This window comes from Harmonia axyridis, chromosome 3, assembly GCF_914767665.1.
Source record: "Harmonia axyridis chromosome 3, icHarAxyr1.1, whole genome shotgun sequence".
Taxonomy (NCBI): Eukaryota; Metazoa; Arthropoda; class Insecta; order Coleoptera; family Coccinellidae; genus Harmonia; species Harmonia axyridis.
The window spans coordinates 19,436,262-19,456,335 of record NC_059503.1 but is presented as its reverse complement, the minus strand read 5'-3'; the positions used below and the strand labels follow the sequence as shown (position 1 = coordinate 19,456,335).

At 33.4% G+C, this 20,074-nt stretch overlaps 1 protein-coding gene across 1 annotated transcript; it reads left to right on the top strand.

Moving 5' to 3' along the window:
* The first annotated feature begins 1,346 nt into the window (after window positions 1-1,346).
* LOC123674635 (ejaculatory bulb-specific protein 3-like) lies at window positions 1,347-15,651 on the top strand. Its single transcript, XM_045609572.1, has 3 exons — window positions 1,347-1,502; window positions 11,616-11,781; window positions 15,168-15,651. The coding sequence occupies exons 1-3, from the start codon at window positions 1,482-1,484 to the stop codon at window positions 15,305-15,307; spliced, it is 327 nt and encodes a 108-aa protein (XP_045465528.1). The 5' UTR covers window positions 1,347-1,481; the 3' UTR covers window positions 15,308-15,651.
* Window positions 15,652-20,074: the final 4,423 nt, after the last annotated feature.

Here is a 20,074-nt window from a genome sequence, read left to right as displayed (position 1 = left end):
ATTTCTTTATGTTGAGCCCTAGACAATTAATTATGCTTCATCCTTAAAGTAGACCCAAACAAAACAATGCTTTGAGACAGGGAGATCCTTACTGTATCAAGGGTAGGTTCTGACTCTTAATTACCAAAGTGATGAAGTTTATCTAGTAAAATTTGGATCACCTTGTTTTTATATCAGGTGTGTGAATAAGTCTTTCCCGTTTTTTGTAAGAGATGGCGCCACCAATACTGTGCGAGTATTTAATGGTTACATATGTCATAATCAAAGCTTATTCATCTGTCAACAATTCCACACTAACACATTAGTTGAAATTTTTTCGCATCATAAATTTTTGAAATCGTGAAAATGTCGAAATTTGAGCCGAGTCGACGTCATTTGCGGGAAGTTTCACTTTATTGGTTCAATTTGAAGAAATCTGCTGCCGAGGCGCATCGGTTGCTTCAGGAAGCTTATGGAGAAGGTTGTGTCGATGATTCAAGTGTTCGCGGATGGTTTCGACGCTTCAAAAGTGGCGATTTCGACGTGGAAGACAAGGAGCGTTCCGGGCGGCCGCAAATCTTTGAAGATCAAGAATTGGCGACTTTGCTTGATGAAGATTCGTGTCAAACGCAAGAAAAACTTGCTGAAGCATTGGGAGTTGACCGAACAACTTTCCAAGCGTTTGAAAGCCATGGAAATGATCCACAAGCAAGACAAAGTTATTTTGCAACATGACAATGCTCGCCCACATGTTGCACAGCCGGTGAAAACATACTTAGAAACGCTCAAATGGGAAGTCCTACCCCACCCGCCGTATAGTCCAGATATTGCTCCGTCTGATTACCATCTCTTCAGATCGATGACGCATGGCCCGGCTGACCAGCACTTCCATTCCTACGAGGAAGCCAAAAAATGGGTGGATGACTGGATAGAGGCCAAACCGGTCGAATTTTTTCGCAACGGGATTCGTATGTTGCCAGAAAGATGGGGAAAAGTTGTAGCTAGCGATGGCCAATACTTTCAATAATTCATTTGTAACCATTTTTTCACAATAAAGGCTCAAAATTTGAAAAAAAACGGGAAAGACTTATTCACACACCTTATACATAATTCAACATCGAAGTTTTGCCATCCAAATTGACATTTATCTGTTCCTCAACGATGATCTTCACCATAAAATATATACATAGAGTTCATATTAAAAAACTTATCTCATACATCAATGTATTCTTCCAATTCAGCGTAGAGCGAATCAAATAGCTGTCGTGTTAAATTAATTGAAAATTTGCAAAACTAATTAACCAAACTCAACTCTAGGAAACCAGTGAAAGTGTAACGAGTTTGTTTCGGAAATCCACATATTATTACGAAGCACATCCTTCTATTGGAACCAAGGCAGAACGTTCTTGTTCACCACCACCTTCTTCTGTTTATAATATAGTGTACGTCGTCCGAATACTTTCACTTTGCACTTTCGTGGTGAGCGTGAACAACTCAACAACATGAAGGCATTCTTATTTCAGGTGAGTCGAGAATTTCCATTTGTCCTTAAGTGTTGTGGAAGGTAGATCAGTCTGATGAATTTTAAACGTATCGTGATGTAATACTGAAACTATCGATATGTAACTAATCGTTCAGATCAGATTGAATTCTAGATATTTGTTCGTTTAAATCACTTCTTCGACAATTGTTTTTGAGCATTAATTTCCCGAACAGAGCTCATATAATGTCCAGGGGGTATCTTGGAATTTTGTCTGTCCGGATATGAACACGAAATCTTTAAAATAGAAAAGGGTTGGTTCGGAATTGGCATTAACTGAATAGGCGTTCCGTAATATGGCCGATCGATGTATTTTTTTGATAATTTCAAAATTAGATCCATATGATAACTGGCATTCAGATGTAAAGTTAAACAATTTTCAAGTTTCGTGCAAAATTTGAAAAATTTCGGAAAAAAGAACTGACATTCTAATGACGATTAATCTCCCCGTGTTGAGATTTCCGAGTAGAATTTTGTAAGAAATAATTTCTCGTTTATTTCAAAAAAAGGCCCAATATTTCCGAGGCAATAGATCGGTCTAAATTCTGAGTTGAAATTTAGTTTGTCCCTCTATGTGATGACTGGAATGTTCATGCATAATCTAGAGAGGATCTCATCGTCATAATTCTCCATATGAATAAAATAACCCAATACAAAGACATCGTAACAAAGTACTGTAACAACAGTTCTGTGATATCCAATAGGCGCATTAAAACATCCTGACACCAAGCCAGTTTATTTGTTATCAAACACTTAAACAGAAATAAGGTCAAGTTCACTCGAGTTTAGTTTCATTGTGGGAATTTGAATTCATACTCTTAGAAAATCAGTATTTTTTTTTATTCTGCCAGAATTGTTACCAATTTGAACTGATTTTTCAATATATGTTATTCATATAGGTTGGTATAAATGAAATGATTGGCAAGGCCAAATATGAAAAGTACTGAAATTTATTCATTACTTATATAGTATACGTTATATACATTACTTATATAGTTTAATTGATATATTTCCAATCCATTCGATTCGAAAACTTGACGAACTTATATAATTATGCGATCACACTTTTCCAGAAGTACCAGATCAATATTATCACTTATACAAATTTATTGCGGATATTGATTATATCAAATTTATCTCGATATTGAGATTTTTAGATCATAATCACTCTTCAATCCATTGAAAAGTTGATAATTCTGAAAAAACATTTGACTACTGCTTCTGAAATATTAGACTTGTTTGTTGATAAGCTATGTTATGTTTTTCGCTGGAATCTCATTAGAGCCTTATCAAACTGAATAGTGAATAGAAGATAATAGGGGACAGTTTAATAATCAACTTGGCGACAAGAAGTTGTTCTTCAGCAGACTTTCTAAATTTTAAATTGCCGGTATTTTCAAGATAAATGATGAACATATTCTGTGAAATTGAAGATTTATTGAAGAAGCACCGACAAGAATTTCAGGCAATTAACAAATAAATTGGTATAATTAATAACTGATAGTTCAGTTTCATTTCTGAGCCCAGTTTTGAAAGAACTATTGTGGCTAGCAGGATGTAATAAAAATTTTTATATTTTGACGCATTATGAACAATTATCCTCTCCAAAAACTTACAAACCTTTTCCGCTCCATAAGCGCAATTCGAGATTTGAACTTTTAATTCAAAACTTTCGACTTATTTTGAATGGAATAGATCATCAGATTCGAAATTTCAAACTTACATGAAGTGAATTGAAATATTGTTCACCCAATATTTTCCCTGAACTAACACTCACGAAGAAGGAATGAGCTCCAGTGAAGTTTCGCTTTTCGAATTGCAGTCAGAGGGACAAACTCTGTCAATATTCAGGATCTCATTATTTTCCACTTTCGTCCAAAGTTGAATTCTGAAATATTTCAGGAGAATTGCTTAGCGAACGTCTGGAGCAGATATTCCTCAACTAGCTCCGAACAAATTTTGAAGTTTGCGAAATGATATCAAACTTATACGGCGTTGTAGGATATTCAAATTTCTTGTTTTACGATGTCTGTTCAACATTTTTATGTTCATCATGATACAGTAGAGGTGAAGAGTTTATCGTTCGTGTTACAAATTGCTTCCTTTTTCGTAATAAATTTGCTTGATATTCTACTCAATAAATCTTCAAATTGTCGTGCCAACTCAGTCATAGTTATGAGAAGTCCTATATTCAAGGTTCTACAGTGATTTTACCTCTAGGTAGGTGACTCCGTGTTTTTATATCAAATTTTATTTTTTTGGGAGAAATAATTAGCATGGATCTGGAACTCGGTAATCCATATCAAGACTCAAAATATTCAGATCTCGTATTCTTCTTAAATTTTCTAGAATTCTGATTTCGTACGAGGCTTTTATATTGTCATTCTCGATCGAGAAGCATTTCGAATTGAACAGGAAAACAAAATTTTGAACGGTCATGTTTATGAGAAAACTTTCGTCAGATTTTTCTCACAACGAGCTTTACTGCGGTATTCGAGATTCGCACCTACTCAAATCTCGAGTTTCTATACTATCATCTATATCCAGAGGTTTTGTCAACCTCACGGTTAACTCAATTCATGCACTTCTACTATATACCTTTCAGGTTTTCATTTTTTTCGGCCTCCTGAACACAAATTTAAAGTGAATATATAATTGAGTATTAGAGTCCCAAAAATTGTTTATCATCATGTTACGTTTTCTACTAAAAATAAACAGGTAAATAAAATAAAACGAAGTAATTTCCACTATGTTATTTAATTGTTAGCAACAATTGTTTCGCCACACTGTGGCTTCATCAGGCTACATTTCTGAACTGATTTTATTTTATTTATAATGAATTTCCGCCAAGTAAGGACCGAATCCATTAAATAAATAAACAGGTAATGACATATCTAGAATTAGTTTACAAAAAAGTTTGTAGCATCCACATAATGTTTTCACAACTTTTCAATATTCAATTAAAATACAATTATGATACAAACGATAAATATCAAAATCTACGAAACCCACTCAATCTGGATTTTCGTGATACTTGACAATGGCGTAAATTTCAGTTGAATTAACTAAAATAAATGTAAGGATTTTGAAGTTGACGAGTAGTTTAAAATTTTTGTTTTTGAGCTCTGATTCATTTCGTCCTAATAACTGTATTTTTTGGAATTTTGATCCTGAAATGGTCTCAAACGATATAGTTTGAAATAATTATGATGAATTGAATTCTATCAGTCCGACTGTAAAAACAATAATTCTTGAGTAGAAAAGCATATAAACTTCCAGGGAAGGAAAGGATCTCGATGCAGGCATGATTTCGTCCGTTAATATGGCCATTTTTCGAAATTTTATTTCCCCAACATTTCCTAAACTACCACTTTTAAATGAAATTCGCAATCAGATGTGATAAACTGATTTTTAACTTTATGCAAAATATCATATTGATTGGTTTACACAGAAAATTCAATAAGAATTTCGGAAAAATAATCAATATTTCAATGGAGATAATTCCTAGATTTTGCCTATTATATGAAAAATTTCGAATATTGAATGTAATTATATCATTATATTCCATTTCATATTATAGTTGAACAATCTTCTATTATCCACTCTATTCCTTGAATTCTCAATTGTACTTTCGCACATGGCATGATTTGGAAAGCGAATATACTAACTGCAAATCCCAGGAAAGCCAAAACTTCTTGAATTATGTCAAAGGAATATAAATTTCAGCATACTAATTATATATTCAACTGCCAGGTGGAGTTTCCAAACATATGCGGTTTTCCAGAATTTGAAATTTTCATCGTTGTTCCAAGTTGAGAGCTTAACTTTTATGAATATCATTATCAAATGTGTAGCTCGATATAATCTCGAAGTTTTGTATGTAAAGAAAATATTCAGATTATTTTGAACAACTAACAATAACATACACAAGAAGTGGAATGAAAACTCATTTCAACTTTTGCTTGATGCAAGTGGGTTTGTATGGAAATTGTCAGAAATAAATTTATTCTATACATTATTATACAGTTTGCATAAAATAAAGAATCTATAAATTGTAAGCAACAATCAGCTTCGGACATCACTTGACGACCAACAAAATAATTCTTGTTATAATTTGCAGTCAAATGCAGATCTACTTGGGCATAAGAATACATCTCTGAATATCATCCGAAATGACAGAATTATAACTCCGTTATATCTAATTCCTACTCAAAATACGAAAATCTCATCAAATGATAGAAATCTAGTATCATAGTCAACCGATCCTCCACATCAAATTTGCATGTAACAAAGTACATTTATGTAGGTTCAGGGTCCTGGAACGAATTGTTCAAATAAATTTCCATATATCATCTCCGGATTCTTTTGGAGCATATACAGGGTTTTTAGGGGAAATAGAGAATATGCACCCAAAGTTTCCAACGTATATTTTATGATCAGCTACCGCCAAAGTTGACAAGCTTGCAATGTTCGATGCTGCTGTTTTATACATGTTCGAATTGAAATATCGATCAGATTTACATAACTCCTCCCTGATGTTTTGGGAGGGTTTGACAATATGGTGACGATTAATCCAGGAAAATGTTGACTCTTCTGTCATTATAGATGTGGACATTCTGGACAGGGAATTAACTCGTAAATATATCATCTCTGATCGATTGCTTACAAATGAAAAAAAAATGTTGCTATCACCATCAAAATATTAAAATTATATTAAGCAAGGATAATTGATGGCATTTCATACAACTCTGTCTAAATTAAAGAGTATGAAGTGTATAACTGAGTACCCCATAATATAGAATGAAACATCTTAAGCGATTTTCTTGGCACATGTAGATTATTAAGGTAGCAATTCACTGCAACTACATTATTCGTCTTGTTTTCGAAGAAAAATTTGCAATAATTCGGAAGAATAAGAAAAAAATCTGCAGTTTCAAAATTTGTCTTGTGCTATGTTGTCACTTTTTCTTTAGCCCTCTCATTAAGTTTATGTGAACACACGATTAATTTTTTTTTCTGAAATCAATTGAGAATACCTACACTTTCTTGGAGCAAATTCTGACCACAAAATATGTATCTCATTATTGCCTCTGTCAACCGTTGGGGATATCTCAGACTTTTTCATTATTTCAATTCCATATAAAATCGTATTTTTGAACTTAAAATCACCTTACCTATCGAAGGATGATTTGTCGATTTCATGAAAAAATGGTCTGCATTGATTCAAAGTACGACGCTTCATAAAGCTATAGTAAAAAGACGACTTAGTTCTTAAAGGTGCATTTTAGAACTTATTTGTATTTTCATAACTAGTTGAGTGCGCATATTCGATATCAATAAATTTGTCTCTTGGCATCTTTTTTATTTACTACAAAGAGTGGTATTTTCACTGAGAAAACATTTTTGTGTGGAGAAGTATGTCTTGATTTATTAACTGACTTTGCGCCCCTACAATTTGGCGTCTCGATAAAATGTCTGGTATAACGGTCTTGGCGGTGGCCTTGATTTCCAGAATATATTTCTGATCACTATTAAATTCTCCTTTGTTTTTTCTAACTATTAAAACTTATTTTGTTACGATTCCAAAATGAAAAATCATCTGGGAATTTCGAATGGACGACCTGTTCAAACGACGGTTTTAGGAGGTCATAATCATTTAATTATGCGTTACCAATGTCGACTAATCAGATTATACGAAGGTAGTTGCATCACAAATATGGGATATTTCGATTTGCATTGTTTGAATTTAATGTTTTGGAATGCGATATTTCGATAGTTTACTATCCTCACTTCCCTGAAAATCGTTTGGATTGGAATTTTAATTGAAAATTTATACATTCATCGTATAGAGTTATTCCTGAAATCTATTAAAGTTAGCTATTGAAACCGTTGCTACGTGGCAACGATCTTTATAACAAGAATATTCGAATAAATGTGATTTTAGGGTTAAAAACATAAAAGCTTTTCAATTCAAATCAGTTTTAAGTACCTTCGAAAATTGCCTGACGCAAAAAAATAATTGAAAAAACCAGTGAATGAGGAACTGAATTAATATAATGCTGAAAGATTTTACGGTCGAATTATTCAACATAATTAGAAAATTTCGAGCTTCTTAGTTATCGACTAGTTTGTGATTCACGAGAATATTCACATTCTGCATTCAAGCACGGAATTTAAGATTCCTACCGCAGCAGATGTAGGCAAAAGGTGAAATGAAAAACCGTAAAGACCAAGAAGGAAAAGTTAACCTAACCTGACCCAACTAGGAAAATCTATTGATTTGAATTAAGAAACCTAGATTTTAACGTTCTATTCAGGTTCTAAGAAATAAGACATACCTACCTTCCGATGAGAGCAACTCTAGCACATAATGATATCTACAAATTTATATCTTTGAGATTCTTTGTTTACAACAAGAATTTATCAAATATAGTTTATACATGAATCTTTGAAGATATATGAGCAGTTTTGATTTTAAATCAATTAAATGAATAATCTTTGTGACTGGAATGATTTCCTTGAGGTTGAACCTATTAGAAGAAAATTTTACTGATATAATACTTTTGTTAAAATTTCGTTTTACAATAAAATTTGAGAATATACAATCATTGTAAAAATTTTTGATGATTAATCCGGAGGCATTTCGATTTTGCGACAATTGTTCAGTATCATTGTAGCAACCTATATTTCAAATTTCATGACTATGTTGTATGTTGATGATTTTCCAAGAATTGATTTTGTTTTTTAAGATCATCGATCTCATTCTCCAAATCAATGCGGCATAGCAACCGATATTTACACCAAATTTAATGCAAATAGCTCTTATACTTTTCCAGAAAAACTTTGGACAGTGGACGGATTTTTTTATTCCATTTTGATGTTCCACACATTTTAAAACGTAAACTGTGAACATTTCAAGGGAGGAAAAGGAATGTCTTGTCTTAATTGATTCAGAATATTCACTATTGAAAATAACAAACCGTAATAATTGAAAGCAGCTTTGAAATGTACGTTTGATCGCTTAAATTTGGTAGAAACATTATAATTTCGGAAGAGAATTAAATTTTTGCGGTGATATTGGGTGTGATCACCTCTCGCCAAATAAACCTAATTCAATGGATGGGACAAGGTATTAAAAAGGTTAGTAAGAAAAGGTTTAGGAACTTCTAGAATTCGTCTCGAAGTGCTACATTTGGAGATTGTCCGGCAATGTTGGTCGGCATCCAATGCTGTACTTAGTCCCAAAAATGCTCCTTAGGATTGGAATCAGGGCTGGAAGCTGGTCAAAGCATTCGTTGAACACTTTGTCCAGATGCCATCTTTCCAGCGACATGTGGTCATGCATTATAAAGAATTTTTTTCCGATAAAATAAGAACAGACGACAACAGCCACCTGAAGTATATATGCTTTTTCAACAAATATTAATTCGGAATGAGAGTCTCTGAAAATTTCCGCTCACACCATTATAGATCCGTTATTGTTACTGGAGCAGTCTGAAATTGTACAGTCGACAAATCCTTCACTTCTACGCTTCGATCTTCGGGTTATCTCATATCGAAGTAGGATTCATCTGTGAAAAGCACATTTTTCCATTGTTGCAACGTCCAATTCGTATATAAGTGCACCAGTTCCAGACGCGTTTGACTATGTCTTGGAAGCAGCTGGCAGGCCTCCTTGAAAACAAGCCACTTTCTGGAAGTCTTCGTCGTAGGTATTGTGCTTTTATTGACTTGAACACCACGCACAATTCGCACCGAGTATTGATTTTGAACAGCTGTAATTCTACGATTTCCAAAAGTACTGCGGTGAATAGGCGGTTGTTAATTGCATTTGTCTTCTGGTTTTCGTCTGAACCAACTAGCATTGTTTCGATATAGCGATTCCAGTCGTTTTTTTAACTGTTATTCGAGGTACAAGCAACATATCTATTAGCCACTCATAGGTCTTCTTATTGTATGAGCCCTCTAATTTAATTCTCTTCGCCTCTAATATTATTTACGCGTGTTTCAACCATTGATTGTTTGAGAGAACTTTCCCCCTGCTTGTCGTGATTTTCGTCAATTCGCTTTTTTAGAAGAATTATAGGCCTCTCGTCTGCCTTTTTTATTGGAATTAGTATTATTTTTTGTGATTCATTTTTGTTGTGCTCTTATAGTCTCAGATCTTCTTTTTGATTAAGGTCCGGAATTAACATTCCCTTGGCCTCTAATTTCATTTCTCCTATTTTCTGCTGTTGTCTGATCGGAAGGCTTTCCTCCCTAGTTCATGTCACTTTTTTCTTCTCTTTAGTTCTTTGAAAGAGGTATTTCCTCTTATCTGTCTTTCTTATTTGGATTTATATTGTCTCTTTTTTCCTTATTCTATTGCTCTTTCAGCGTCTTTATGGTCTTCTTTCTTTGTTTATTGACTATTTCTTCAATAGTTTCAATTTTCAGTTCTTCTCTGATTTGTTGGTTAGTTATATACCATGGGGCACCAACCGCTGTTATTTTTACTGAAGTCAGCGTACTTTGCAACTGATCATTATTATTGTCTTTCGTATTGTACCAGGGAATTCCTGCATACGTAATGCACTATTTTGCTTTCTTTTTCCATTCTATCGTCTGGTTTTCTATTTTGACGTTTCCTGCTTTCTCTTTCTTTACTGTACGCGTATAGTGCTTCTATTTACTTCTTTATTTGTTTGATCACTTTATCTCCTCAGTAGTTTCAACTTTCAGTTCTTCTCTGATTTGCGGGATGCTTATTTATGATGAAGCACCAATCACTGTTCTTCTTGCTGTGGTTAGTGTACCTTGTAATAGTTCCTTCTTGTAGTTTTGAGGGTCATACTAAATAACTCCTGCGTCCGTAATGTTTGGTATAAGTATTGTTTTGATGATCTTCAAATCATTTTCCTATGTTCGTCTTGACGTTTCCTGATTTTTCTTTCTTTACTGTTGCACCGCCAAAGTTACTGAGATTGCTTTTGTCGTATTTTCTGGTGAATCTTGCTTTAATTTCTGGTAGGTCCGACTTGTATTATATGTCACTCGATATATCTTGGTGCGCAGATGGCACTACCAAGCATCAAAAGATGCGTTGCAGAATTTGAGAACATAGAGTTCACTCTGGATTGAGATAGATATTGATGGTAACGTGACGTTACATTTGTTGTTGTGAGTTTCTTGTATTGATGATGCTGCTTGTCATGGATCAATGCAAACCATGGTCAAATTGAACGCATTGCCTTTCAACTGGGTGACTATCAATCTTTTTTTCCAGATATGGGCTCCACTGAATTGATTGTCTTTTGGTAGAACTCAAAACTTGAACAGAAGCGCCTTTAGCCATATAACGTTGACTTCGGGCATCATCTTTTAACTTTAATACAAGCAAAGTCAATTGGATTTACGACCACTCTTTCAACAAACAATAATAACTCAACCCTTACTTCACATCTGGTAGTCAAAACAACCTCGATGTTTATATGAAAATTTGAAGGGTTTCCTTAAAATCGTATGAGTTTTTTGATAACAGGGATAATTAGGTGAATAAAAATGAAAAATATTCATATAGAGCTTCATTATAGTTGCTGAATTTGCAAATTTTTGTTGTGAATATCTACTCTTTTACATCTTGCCAAATGTGAATCTAAGTCAGAATATCAACGATAGTGTTGTTACAGCAAAATTGACAAAAGAAATCATAAAAAAATCACCAGAATCATATGAGTGGTTCAAAAGATAGCCAACTTCGTTAACAACGAGGAAATGTAGCTTTCTTTTATTTCTGTTTCATTGCAAGTCTAAAAGTTAGCCGGTCTTCAATATTGAATCAACGTGTGGGCGCAGACATTATTCGAAAGATACAGACTTGCCAGCTGATACTACAGCATCGAACAAGATTTATCGCCTAAATTGACCAAAAGCCTTTTCTGACCCGGCATTATTGTCTGGTTACTAGCGATTGTAAATAAGTAAGGGGGAGAAATGAGAAACTTCGAAGTGAAATCAAGTTACGGGTAAAATATTTTCTCGAGACGGGATCCGTAAAGAACCTTTGGGGATCCACTCTCAACGAGAGTAAGTATTCAATTGGGTTCTATTGTTTCAGGTATTCTTATTCGGAAGTTTGGCAGTTTTGGTACACTCCGCTACGAGGCCCGCAGTTTCCGACGATGCGATCGATACCACATTGAATGACAAAAGATACGTTGGAAGATTACTGAAGTGTGCCCTTGGAGAAGTGCCGTGTGACCCTACAGGCCGAAGGCTGAAAAGTGAGTTACAAAATTTCATTTTTGATGATTTAAGATTCTATTTCATTATCGGGAAAGGTGATTTTTGAGACATATGATTGGTTTCATGAAACTTTGATTTCAATGATTGACATAATAATATTTCTGTGTTCAATTTCAGTTCAACCATAGAATTCCAACCAAAATCAACGAATCTATAAGCAATGAGCAATCAATCCCCAAATACACGGGATATAAGTTTCAACTCATTTCTTTTTTGAGCGCTCGTTCCCTGAACAGATGATTCTTTATCATTTCGTCACAATGTCTGTATTTTCAGAATTTCGCGCTGACTAGTACCAATATTTTCAGTTAAGATATCTTCTTCTGTTACTGCTCGATGTCAAACATAACAATTCGAGACCATATAACTGCTATTTAATAATCGTATATTTTCTTCAACATTGGTATTTTCATCGATAAATATTCTCTGAAAGTCTGATCATATCGTTGTTTCATCTAAAATATCGATTAATGACAAAATCAGTGAAAATCTATTTGCCTGACATTTTCAACTGTCAAATATGATGTCACTAGAGTGACTTAATAAAATGGGCCTCACATTTTAAATAAATCCCAAAAATCAGGTGAACGGAGAATGTGAACAAGAAACCACCATATTTAAGCTCAGCCAATCAAAAACGAGACCATGCGTGTGATTTATTAAGATACTGTAGTTACTATCACTATCACACTATCGTGCTGCAATCACAATGAAAAAAGTCGAAGAAATACTAAACGTAAAACATGAAACATAAAACAATAAATTACGAAAAACGAAACCGTTTTCACACTAATAAAAAAAAAAATAAAGTTCATATAGTTGAATAAGTTCAATGGAAAGTGATGACGACGAGGCCGGTGGTGTTGTGACCACTCTTATATTATTGTCCAGAAGCAAAGAAAAAAACGAGTTTACTGAGTGCATCCGTATAATATTAAAAATCCCAAATAAAGTAGTAACACTTTGATTTGCAAGGGAATTAAATAATCATCCTACAAAATTTCAATCTTTTTTATAGAATGAGTATTCAAACATTCAGAAAATTATATCCTATTGTGAGTTGGCTGAAGAATATTACCAAATTCAGAATGTATGCCAGTGTTGAAGAAAAAGTTCTTGATAACACTAAAAAGCTGAAAAAGTAAAACTGAAGCAAAAAAATAGAACGCGATCTAACTTTGTATTCAAACAAGTTTTAACACGATTTCAACCTACTTTTTCCCTCGTCTTAATTTTCCCCGTACACAAACGCTCAAGTTTGAATAAAAAATAGTTCCTATTAAGATTGAAAAACTGTATGACAGCACCTGTCAGAAGTTTTTTCGAGTTTACCTGCGCCAAAACGACAGCACAAATTACAATACTTGTTGAAATAGTCCTGCCAAATACCATTCAGGTATTCAATTTTTTCTGTGGATAAAAATCGAAAAAACACTATGCAAAGTAATATTTTTTCAACAAAAAGCAGGTGCTGCACCTGCACAGACACTTATGCTTTTTGTTAAAATATTAGCAACGTGTTTTTTCGATATTTTTCCGAAAAATTATATGCCCCTATGATATTATTTACGATAATAACGCATATGGATCACACTCGTTTCATTAGTGGGCGGACCATTTGTTTGGCAGTATTCTATTTTCATGGAACGTGTTTCACGTTTCATATTCCATAGATGGAGCCGATTCTTGTAATCTTTAGTCGAAAGACATTTGTTGTGAAAATATCTGACTTGAATGTTGAAAAAACACGAATTGGTTAACATTCAAAGGGAAAATTACTGATATGAATAAGAGTACAAAATTTTCTGGTAGCGAGTCTTTGTTATTCCCCGGTTATTCTCGAATTCATTCATTCGTTTCAACACCCAATTCCGAGTGTTTAGTCAGGCGATTTGAAATGTTCATTATCGAAAATAGTTAACACAAATTATTATCGTTCAAAATCAGTCTATATTGAAGTTCTATCCATTTTTTTTTAAGAACTGACTTGTCCCAATAGCAGTTTCTCCTTTCGTTGCCGTTGGGGGAACTTCAATTAATACAGCAGAATGATAATACGAGGACTTTTGAAGGAACTGCTGGTATATTCAGTATCCCCTCGCAGTATCCTTTGAAATCAAATTAACAAGACGCAATTAGTGTAATGTAGCATCATCATGAAAACCATCTCATAGAAAACAAAGAATTTAGACCCGTTTGAAAATTCAAAGGAATTCACTCGAATCGTCCGCCTCTTTTATCTCCATCGAATTCAATTCAACAAACTTCCGAACAATAATATAATTCCGTAGAAACTGCGACGAGTATCTGAAGGAGAAATCTAAATTCGCGCGACACGTATTTTTCAGCTAATTGTCCGAATTTCTGAACACGGGTGCTGCCTCATATCTGGCGAATTCTGCAACTAAGGCCGAATAGTTTAATGAAATAGACCATTTGTAATTATGTCACGATCAAGGCATTAGTCTTCCCTAACTTCGAGTGTCTTATATTTATACGCTGTGCTCATCTATTATCTTTTGTGTAGCATTTTAAACTTTATTGCCAACGTTGCCCATTGTGCTAAAACCAAGCGGAATATTTGTTCCCAAACAAGGACAGAATAATTAAATTATAAAATAACCGCATCTCATTATTATGGCTGAATTAATTATTACGACGTTGTGAAATGAATTGGAAACAGCCATCGATCCAAGTATTTGTCTTTGATCTTGGATATTTCTCACAGAAGGAGATATACAGGAAACTTTATTTATAAAAGAAAATATCAGAAATATACCATTTAATGAACGTGTATATGGGAGTAAACTTCTTGTAAACGTTGAAACAATTTTTATACTTCGGTGGGTACCTTTTGGATCCATATCAAGCGGTTATATCTATAGAATATAGAGAAGAAGAAAAAACATATCTAAGATTCTGTCTCCCATGTTTTCAAATGTATCTTTATAGAGTTCTTTCTAGTGATATTCATTCTCATGAACGTTTCTGTATAAATCTTACCAATATTTTTCGGTCTGGAGATATATTCTCCAATATCATCTAGTTTCTTACGACATTGAACTTCAACTGATTGTTAATTTCTTTGATCTTTTCAAAAATTTATTCATAAATGTATTAACCTTGGAATTGAAGCCTTCTGCTTCTTTGGATTTCTATTATGATAATATTACATATTATTATCTCATTTTATTCAACGAAATTAATAAACTGTTGAATATGGAAATTTGGAAATTTTATTTATATGTATATTATAACAAAAAAGGTTTTTAGGTTTTCTTAATTGACTACAGATTATCTCATAATAAATTAGTTTGAATATTTTTGGTAGTGCTGTAACTGTATCTTGTTATTTTTTTTTCAGGTTTAGCTCCACTCGTACTGAGAGGTGCCTGTACTCAGTGTACACCCCAAGAAAAGAGGCAAATCCAGAAAGTTTTAGCATATGTCCAGAAAAATTATCCCAAAGAATGGAACAAAATTCTCCAACAATATGCTGGCTGAGGAAGCAGTGATTTAGTATAGGCCAATTATTTTGTATATAGTTCATTATATTATCGAATTTGGAAAACAGTGACTTCAAGTATATAAATGTGAATATTAAAGAAAGAAGAGAAACGGAAATTAAAGTTACGTTTTGAAATTATATCATCGTTTGTAAATATCAATCTCATGTTGAATGTACAATTCTAGCATATTACACATTCCAGAAGCTTGTTATAAGAGACAAATTTTTCAGGAAAATATTTCGATTTGATTCTGATTCTTACCTGATTTACCATAGTATCTTTATACAGAAGAATGTGTAAAATATGTGGATGACAAATTATATTTAATTCACTAACAAATGGTTTCTTTAAAATGACTTTCCTATTTATCATATATTATTTTCTTTTGACCACGTTGTTGAGATTTTAGAAGTAAATAATAACAATTTTGAGCTTCGAACCATAGAGACGGCGCGTGTGTATAAAATAATTATTTCAAACCTAGTGGCGAACTTCGTGAACATAACCTTATCAGAACCACAGAAAATTGAGCACAATACTGGGAAAAAAATTACGCTTTGATTCTGTTAGGTACGTTATCTGACCTAGATTTTGCAAGTAAATATGAAATAACAAATTCAAGCATTATGTACTATTCCGTATTGATCTCGTCATCAGTATTATAAAAAAATGAGGATTCTATGGATTATACGGAATTAGCTATTCTGATAATCCAGCTGTGCTGCACTCGAAATATACTGAAAGAGAATGATATCAGCACGAATATAAAAGTCGATTCAATATGAAGTAGGATATAGATTCGATTGAATTTTTTTGTCTAAAAATAACATCTCCCCTTATGAAATCCTGAAAAGGAGATGAGAATATTGCTAACATTTGGAATTAATTGGTTGTCAGAAACAATAATGAATTGCATTTAATAAAAATAACAATAATAATAACCGTCTTTAGTAGGCGGTTATTATTAGTTCAGGTTTCGACAGATACCTAGAATTCAACTTATGAATTTTTATAATTTCAATGTGATGAATGAATATACCATGTTGTTCAGATGAATTGCTAGAAATATATGTGACGAGTTTCTGTGGTATTTCTTAAGGACTTTTTTTTTATTCAAATGGAAACATTGTGCTCAATTTGCCTGTATTGAATAAACTTCTGAATTTATATAATGGAAATGAAAATGAAGAGATTTAACGGCATGTTTACTAAGAAACTGAAAAAACTCATTGTAAAGAAGGGGTTGAGATTTTTGTTTACTATGCAAACTTCAACGTTGTTCATCAAATACAATTCAGAATAATGATATAGATACACAATTCATTATTAAGAATGCTACTGAATTTCGTACCCTATTCAAGTGAAAAATAAAACAAATTTTAAAAAATATCATATTTTTGGTATTCGGTCCGGATTATTGATGAATATGAAAGGTGAGTACATCAGTGAAAACCATAATTCATAATTTATCACATCATTCCGAATGGAGAACGTAAGGAAGAGTCTGTCTATTTATTTTTCTGCTTATTTCATTAATTATACGTATAATACAGTGACGGCTCGTGCCCTCGAGATGTGGGTCGGCCACACACACACACACATATATATATATATATATATTTTTTTTTTTTTAAATTCACACTAGCGTGGTTATATATATATATATATATATAAATTTTCCCACACCCCTTATCATACTTATAACTATATAAATAAATATATATAAACAAATAGATTTCCACGTCACCCAAGAGGACGGGTTGGTTTTTTGTTTTTAATGGGAAACCTCACCTAGAATAGCCCTATTATAACCCAATATAAAAATGTAGTTCTCAAATCAATGAAAACTGAAATAAAATGAAACTCTTGAAAAAACAGAAATAATAAAATATTCAATTATCAACATAAAATATATATTTGAATAAACATAGGGAAAACCTCTCACGAAAACATATAAATAAATGTATAAAATATAAAAAAATCTTATAAAGACCACAAAAAATATTGTGGAAATGACCGCATGTATTCTGGTCGAAAATGTATGAGCTTGCTTACCCTTTATTCATTTTTATAGATCAAATCAATTCGACGATCTTTTTTTGTCGCGAAGTCATCAATTATTTTCTCGAAAAAAATGTTTCCTCTGGCTAGTTCTTTAACTAAACCTCTTTCGATTGATATCAGTGCCAGGTTATTTAAACGGTCTTGAGACATCATGTTCCTACTGAAAGATTTTATTCTTTTGAGCGCTGAAAAACTTCTTTCTACTGACGCGGATGTTGGTGGCAGGGACAAAATCATACAAGATAACTTATATAATTCAGGAACATCGGAAACAATATTATTTGAGAAAATGAATTCCGTAATACCATTCAGCATATTTGAATTACCGAAGATAGCATTGTCCCAGTACATGATCAGAAAATCAATACCTAACTACTATCGAACGGCATAAATAAGTTTTTTTCTGATTAAGACGTTATATCCCATAATCAACCATTCATTTGAATATATTTATTATATTTTCATGATCTGAAAATCAATAGCTACTATCGAACGGCATAAATAAGTTCTTTTCTGATTAGGACATAATGTCTCATAATTAACCATTCATTTAATTATCAAATATTTGAAATAAACTGTAAAAAGTTGCTGCTTGACGCTCTGCAATAGGATAACCGGCCAGCCGACCCTGTGTATTGGGAAGCGACCTTACATCGAGTTGTTGTGCCGTTCTACTGAGTGGTCGTATTCTGGGCGTATGTCGTAGTATCTTTTCCTTTACGTAGCGCTCTCGGTAGCGCTGGTTCCGCCATCGGCTCTCGGCCGACCTAACGTGATGAGATGCTTTCAGTTATATTCCAGAAGTTGCAATTGTATAATTGTAACATTTGTGTTACATTTCAGACCTAATGTTACGGTGTTACGTACAATTCTGGAATAACTTGTTTGGGGTGATGTTACGAAAAGTAACCATTTACGATTGTGGTTTGTTACAATTTATGAAAGGGAATAACAACGCTGGATGCTTTGGAAATCGAATATTAGGTGGGTCCGAAAGAAAATATTGGCCGGTATAAGTTATATTTTCCTGTTCTGAGTGGAAATATTCATTACCGAGGGAATTTGGATATCGAAATCGATAACTCCGATTGAGTTTGAATGAATTGAATATCTAGAACTATTTTCTATTTCCTGATAATTTTTGGGTCGGCCCGGCCGACCCTGCCGACCCTGACGAGCCGTCACTGGTATAATAATACATAATGTTACCTGCTTATTTAGTCCCCAATTGTGTAGCTTTCTCGGACTTGTGAAACAAGTCACATTTTACAAAATATATAATGAATATTATACCCAATTTTCCAATCCCAAGTGTGATAACCCAAAAGTTCAGTGCTTGTATGTGTTAGTTCAACCAGTTGTTTGCCGTTGGTTCATATTATTTAGTCCAGACTGACAGTGTAAACATTTCCAGATTTTGAATAACATATGATTACATATTTTCCACAAAATTTGCTTTTTGGTTTAACCTTGTGGTATTCGATTTTTTCAGTAGAAATAGTGTTTTCATTATATAGATCTATGAACGAAACACGATTCTTGATTACCTCCTTTATTTACTTAAGATCCCAGTAGTCCAGAGTCCAGTTAATTTGTGCTAATTTTTCCACTGAAAAGTTTTAGGGTATTTTTGATTCCTTCACCTTTTTTGGAGTGCTGAATCCGAATCTGAGGTTGTAATTTTTGCGGTTTTTGGCATATAACTCAAAAAATATCAATTTCTCGTGAATGACCTATCTGCAAAAGTTTGAATTTGGGTACACCAGTGTATACATTCTACGACGATATAGTCATTGGAATCCATATAATAATAATGATAATAATCAATATAAAGAAATAAACTTTATTTCAAAGAGTAATTTTCAAAATCCTTTTTTTTAAACAGATGATGGCAATGTGGATTGTATTGGAAGAATAAATTTTTGAGTAGATGCCATTAATAATAAATTATAGTTTTGGAGTGAATGAAGTGGGGTTTTGTAGAGACAGATTAAATTCGCCAATCTTCAACTATCATTTGAGCCATAACGGTTTTTTTGGACAAAAAACTAAAACTCTGGTAAAAAGAATTTGTAGGAAATTTTATTCTCTTTGTATTTGTATAGAAAGGTCATTCACGAAAAATTCGTCTGGATCGAATATGTAGTTTCGAAATGAACAGGGAAACAAAGTTTCGAACGGTCATATTCATAGAAGCCTTAATTGGATTTTGCACATTAACGAAAAATCAGAGGCAGGACGCCCTTACCAGCTATACATTTTGTTTTAGCCCTGATCACACGTTTTTTTCTGTGAGCTGAAATTGAAATATTAGAAAACGCCTACGTCCTAAATCAATAACATTCAAAATATGAGAAAGATCTAAACCGTTGGAGATTTCTTTGAATTGAAGTCTGCTAAAGAAGCTTTATAACAAATGAAATTAATTTCACGGCATTCAGACAATTTTTCTATTCCGGAAAAAATACTTTCTCGAGCGGAACTCGAACCCGCAACCTCCGAATAGCTAGTCCGACTCTCAAGCCACTAAGCTGCCGAGGAAGCTGAAGATTCTCCGCAATGAGGAACCACTTATCCCAAAATCGAGTATTAATATGCCTTACGAACTATACATATATATAATTCGCAAGGATTGAGGAATGTTGAAAATTGGAAAGAACATAATACCGTCAGTGATCATCGCGACTCTATCAACCTT

Coding starts and splice junctions, on each gene's coding strand:
- LOC123674635 (XM_045609572.1), top strand. CDS start 1,482: ATGAAGGCATTCTTATTTCAG. Junction 1,503..11,615: donor TGAAGGCATTCTTATTTCAG/GTGAGTCGAGAA, acceptor CTATTGTTTCAG/GTATTCTTATTCGGAAGTTT. Junction 11,782..15,167: donor TACAGGCCGAAGGCTGAAAA/GTGAGTTACAAA, acceptor TTTTTTTTTCAG/GTTTAGCTCCACTCGTACTG.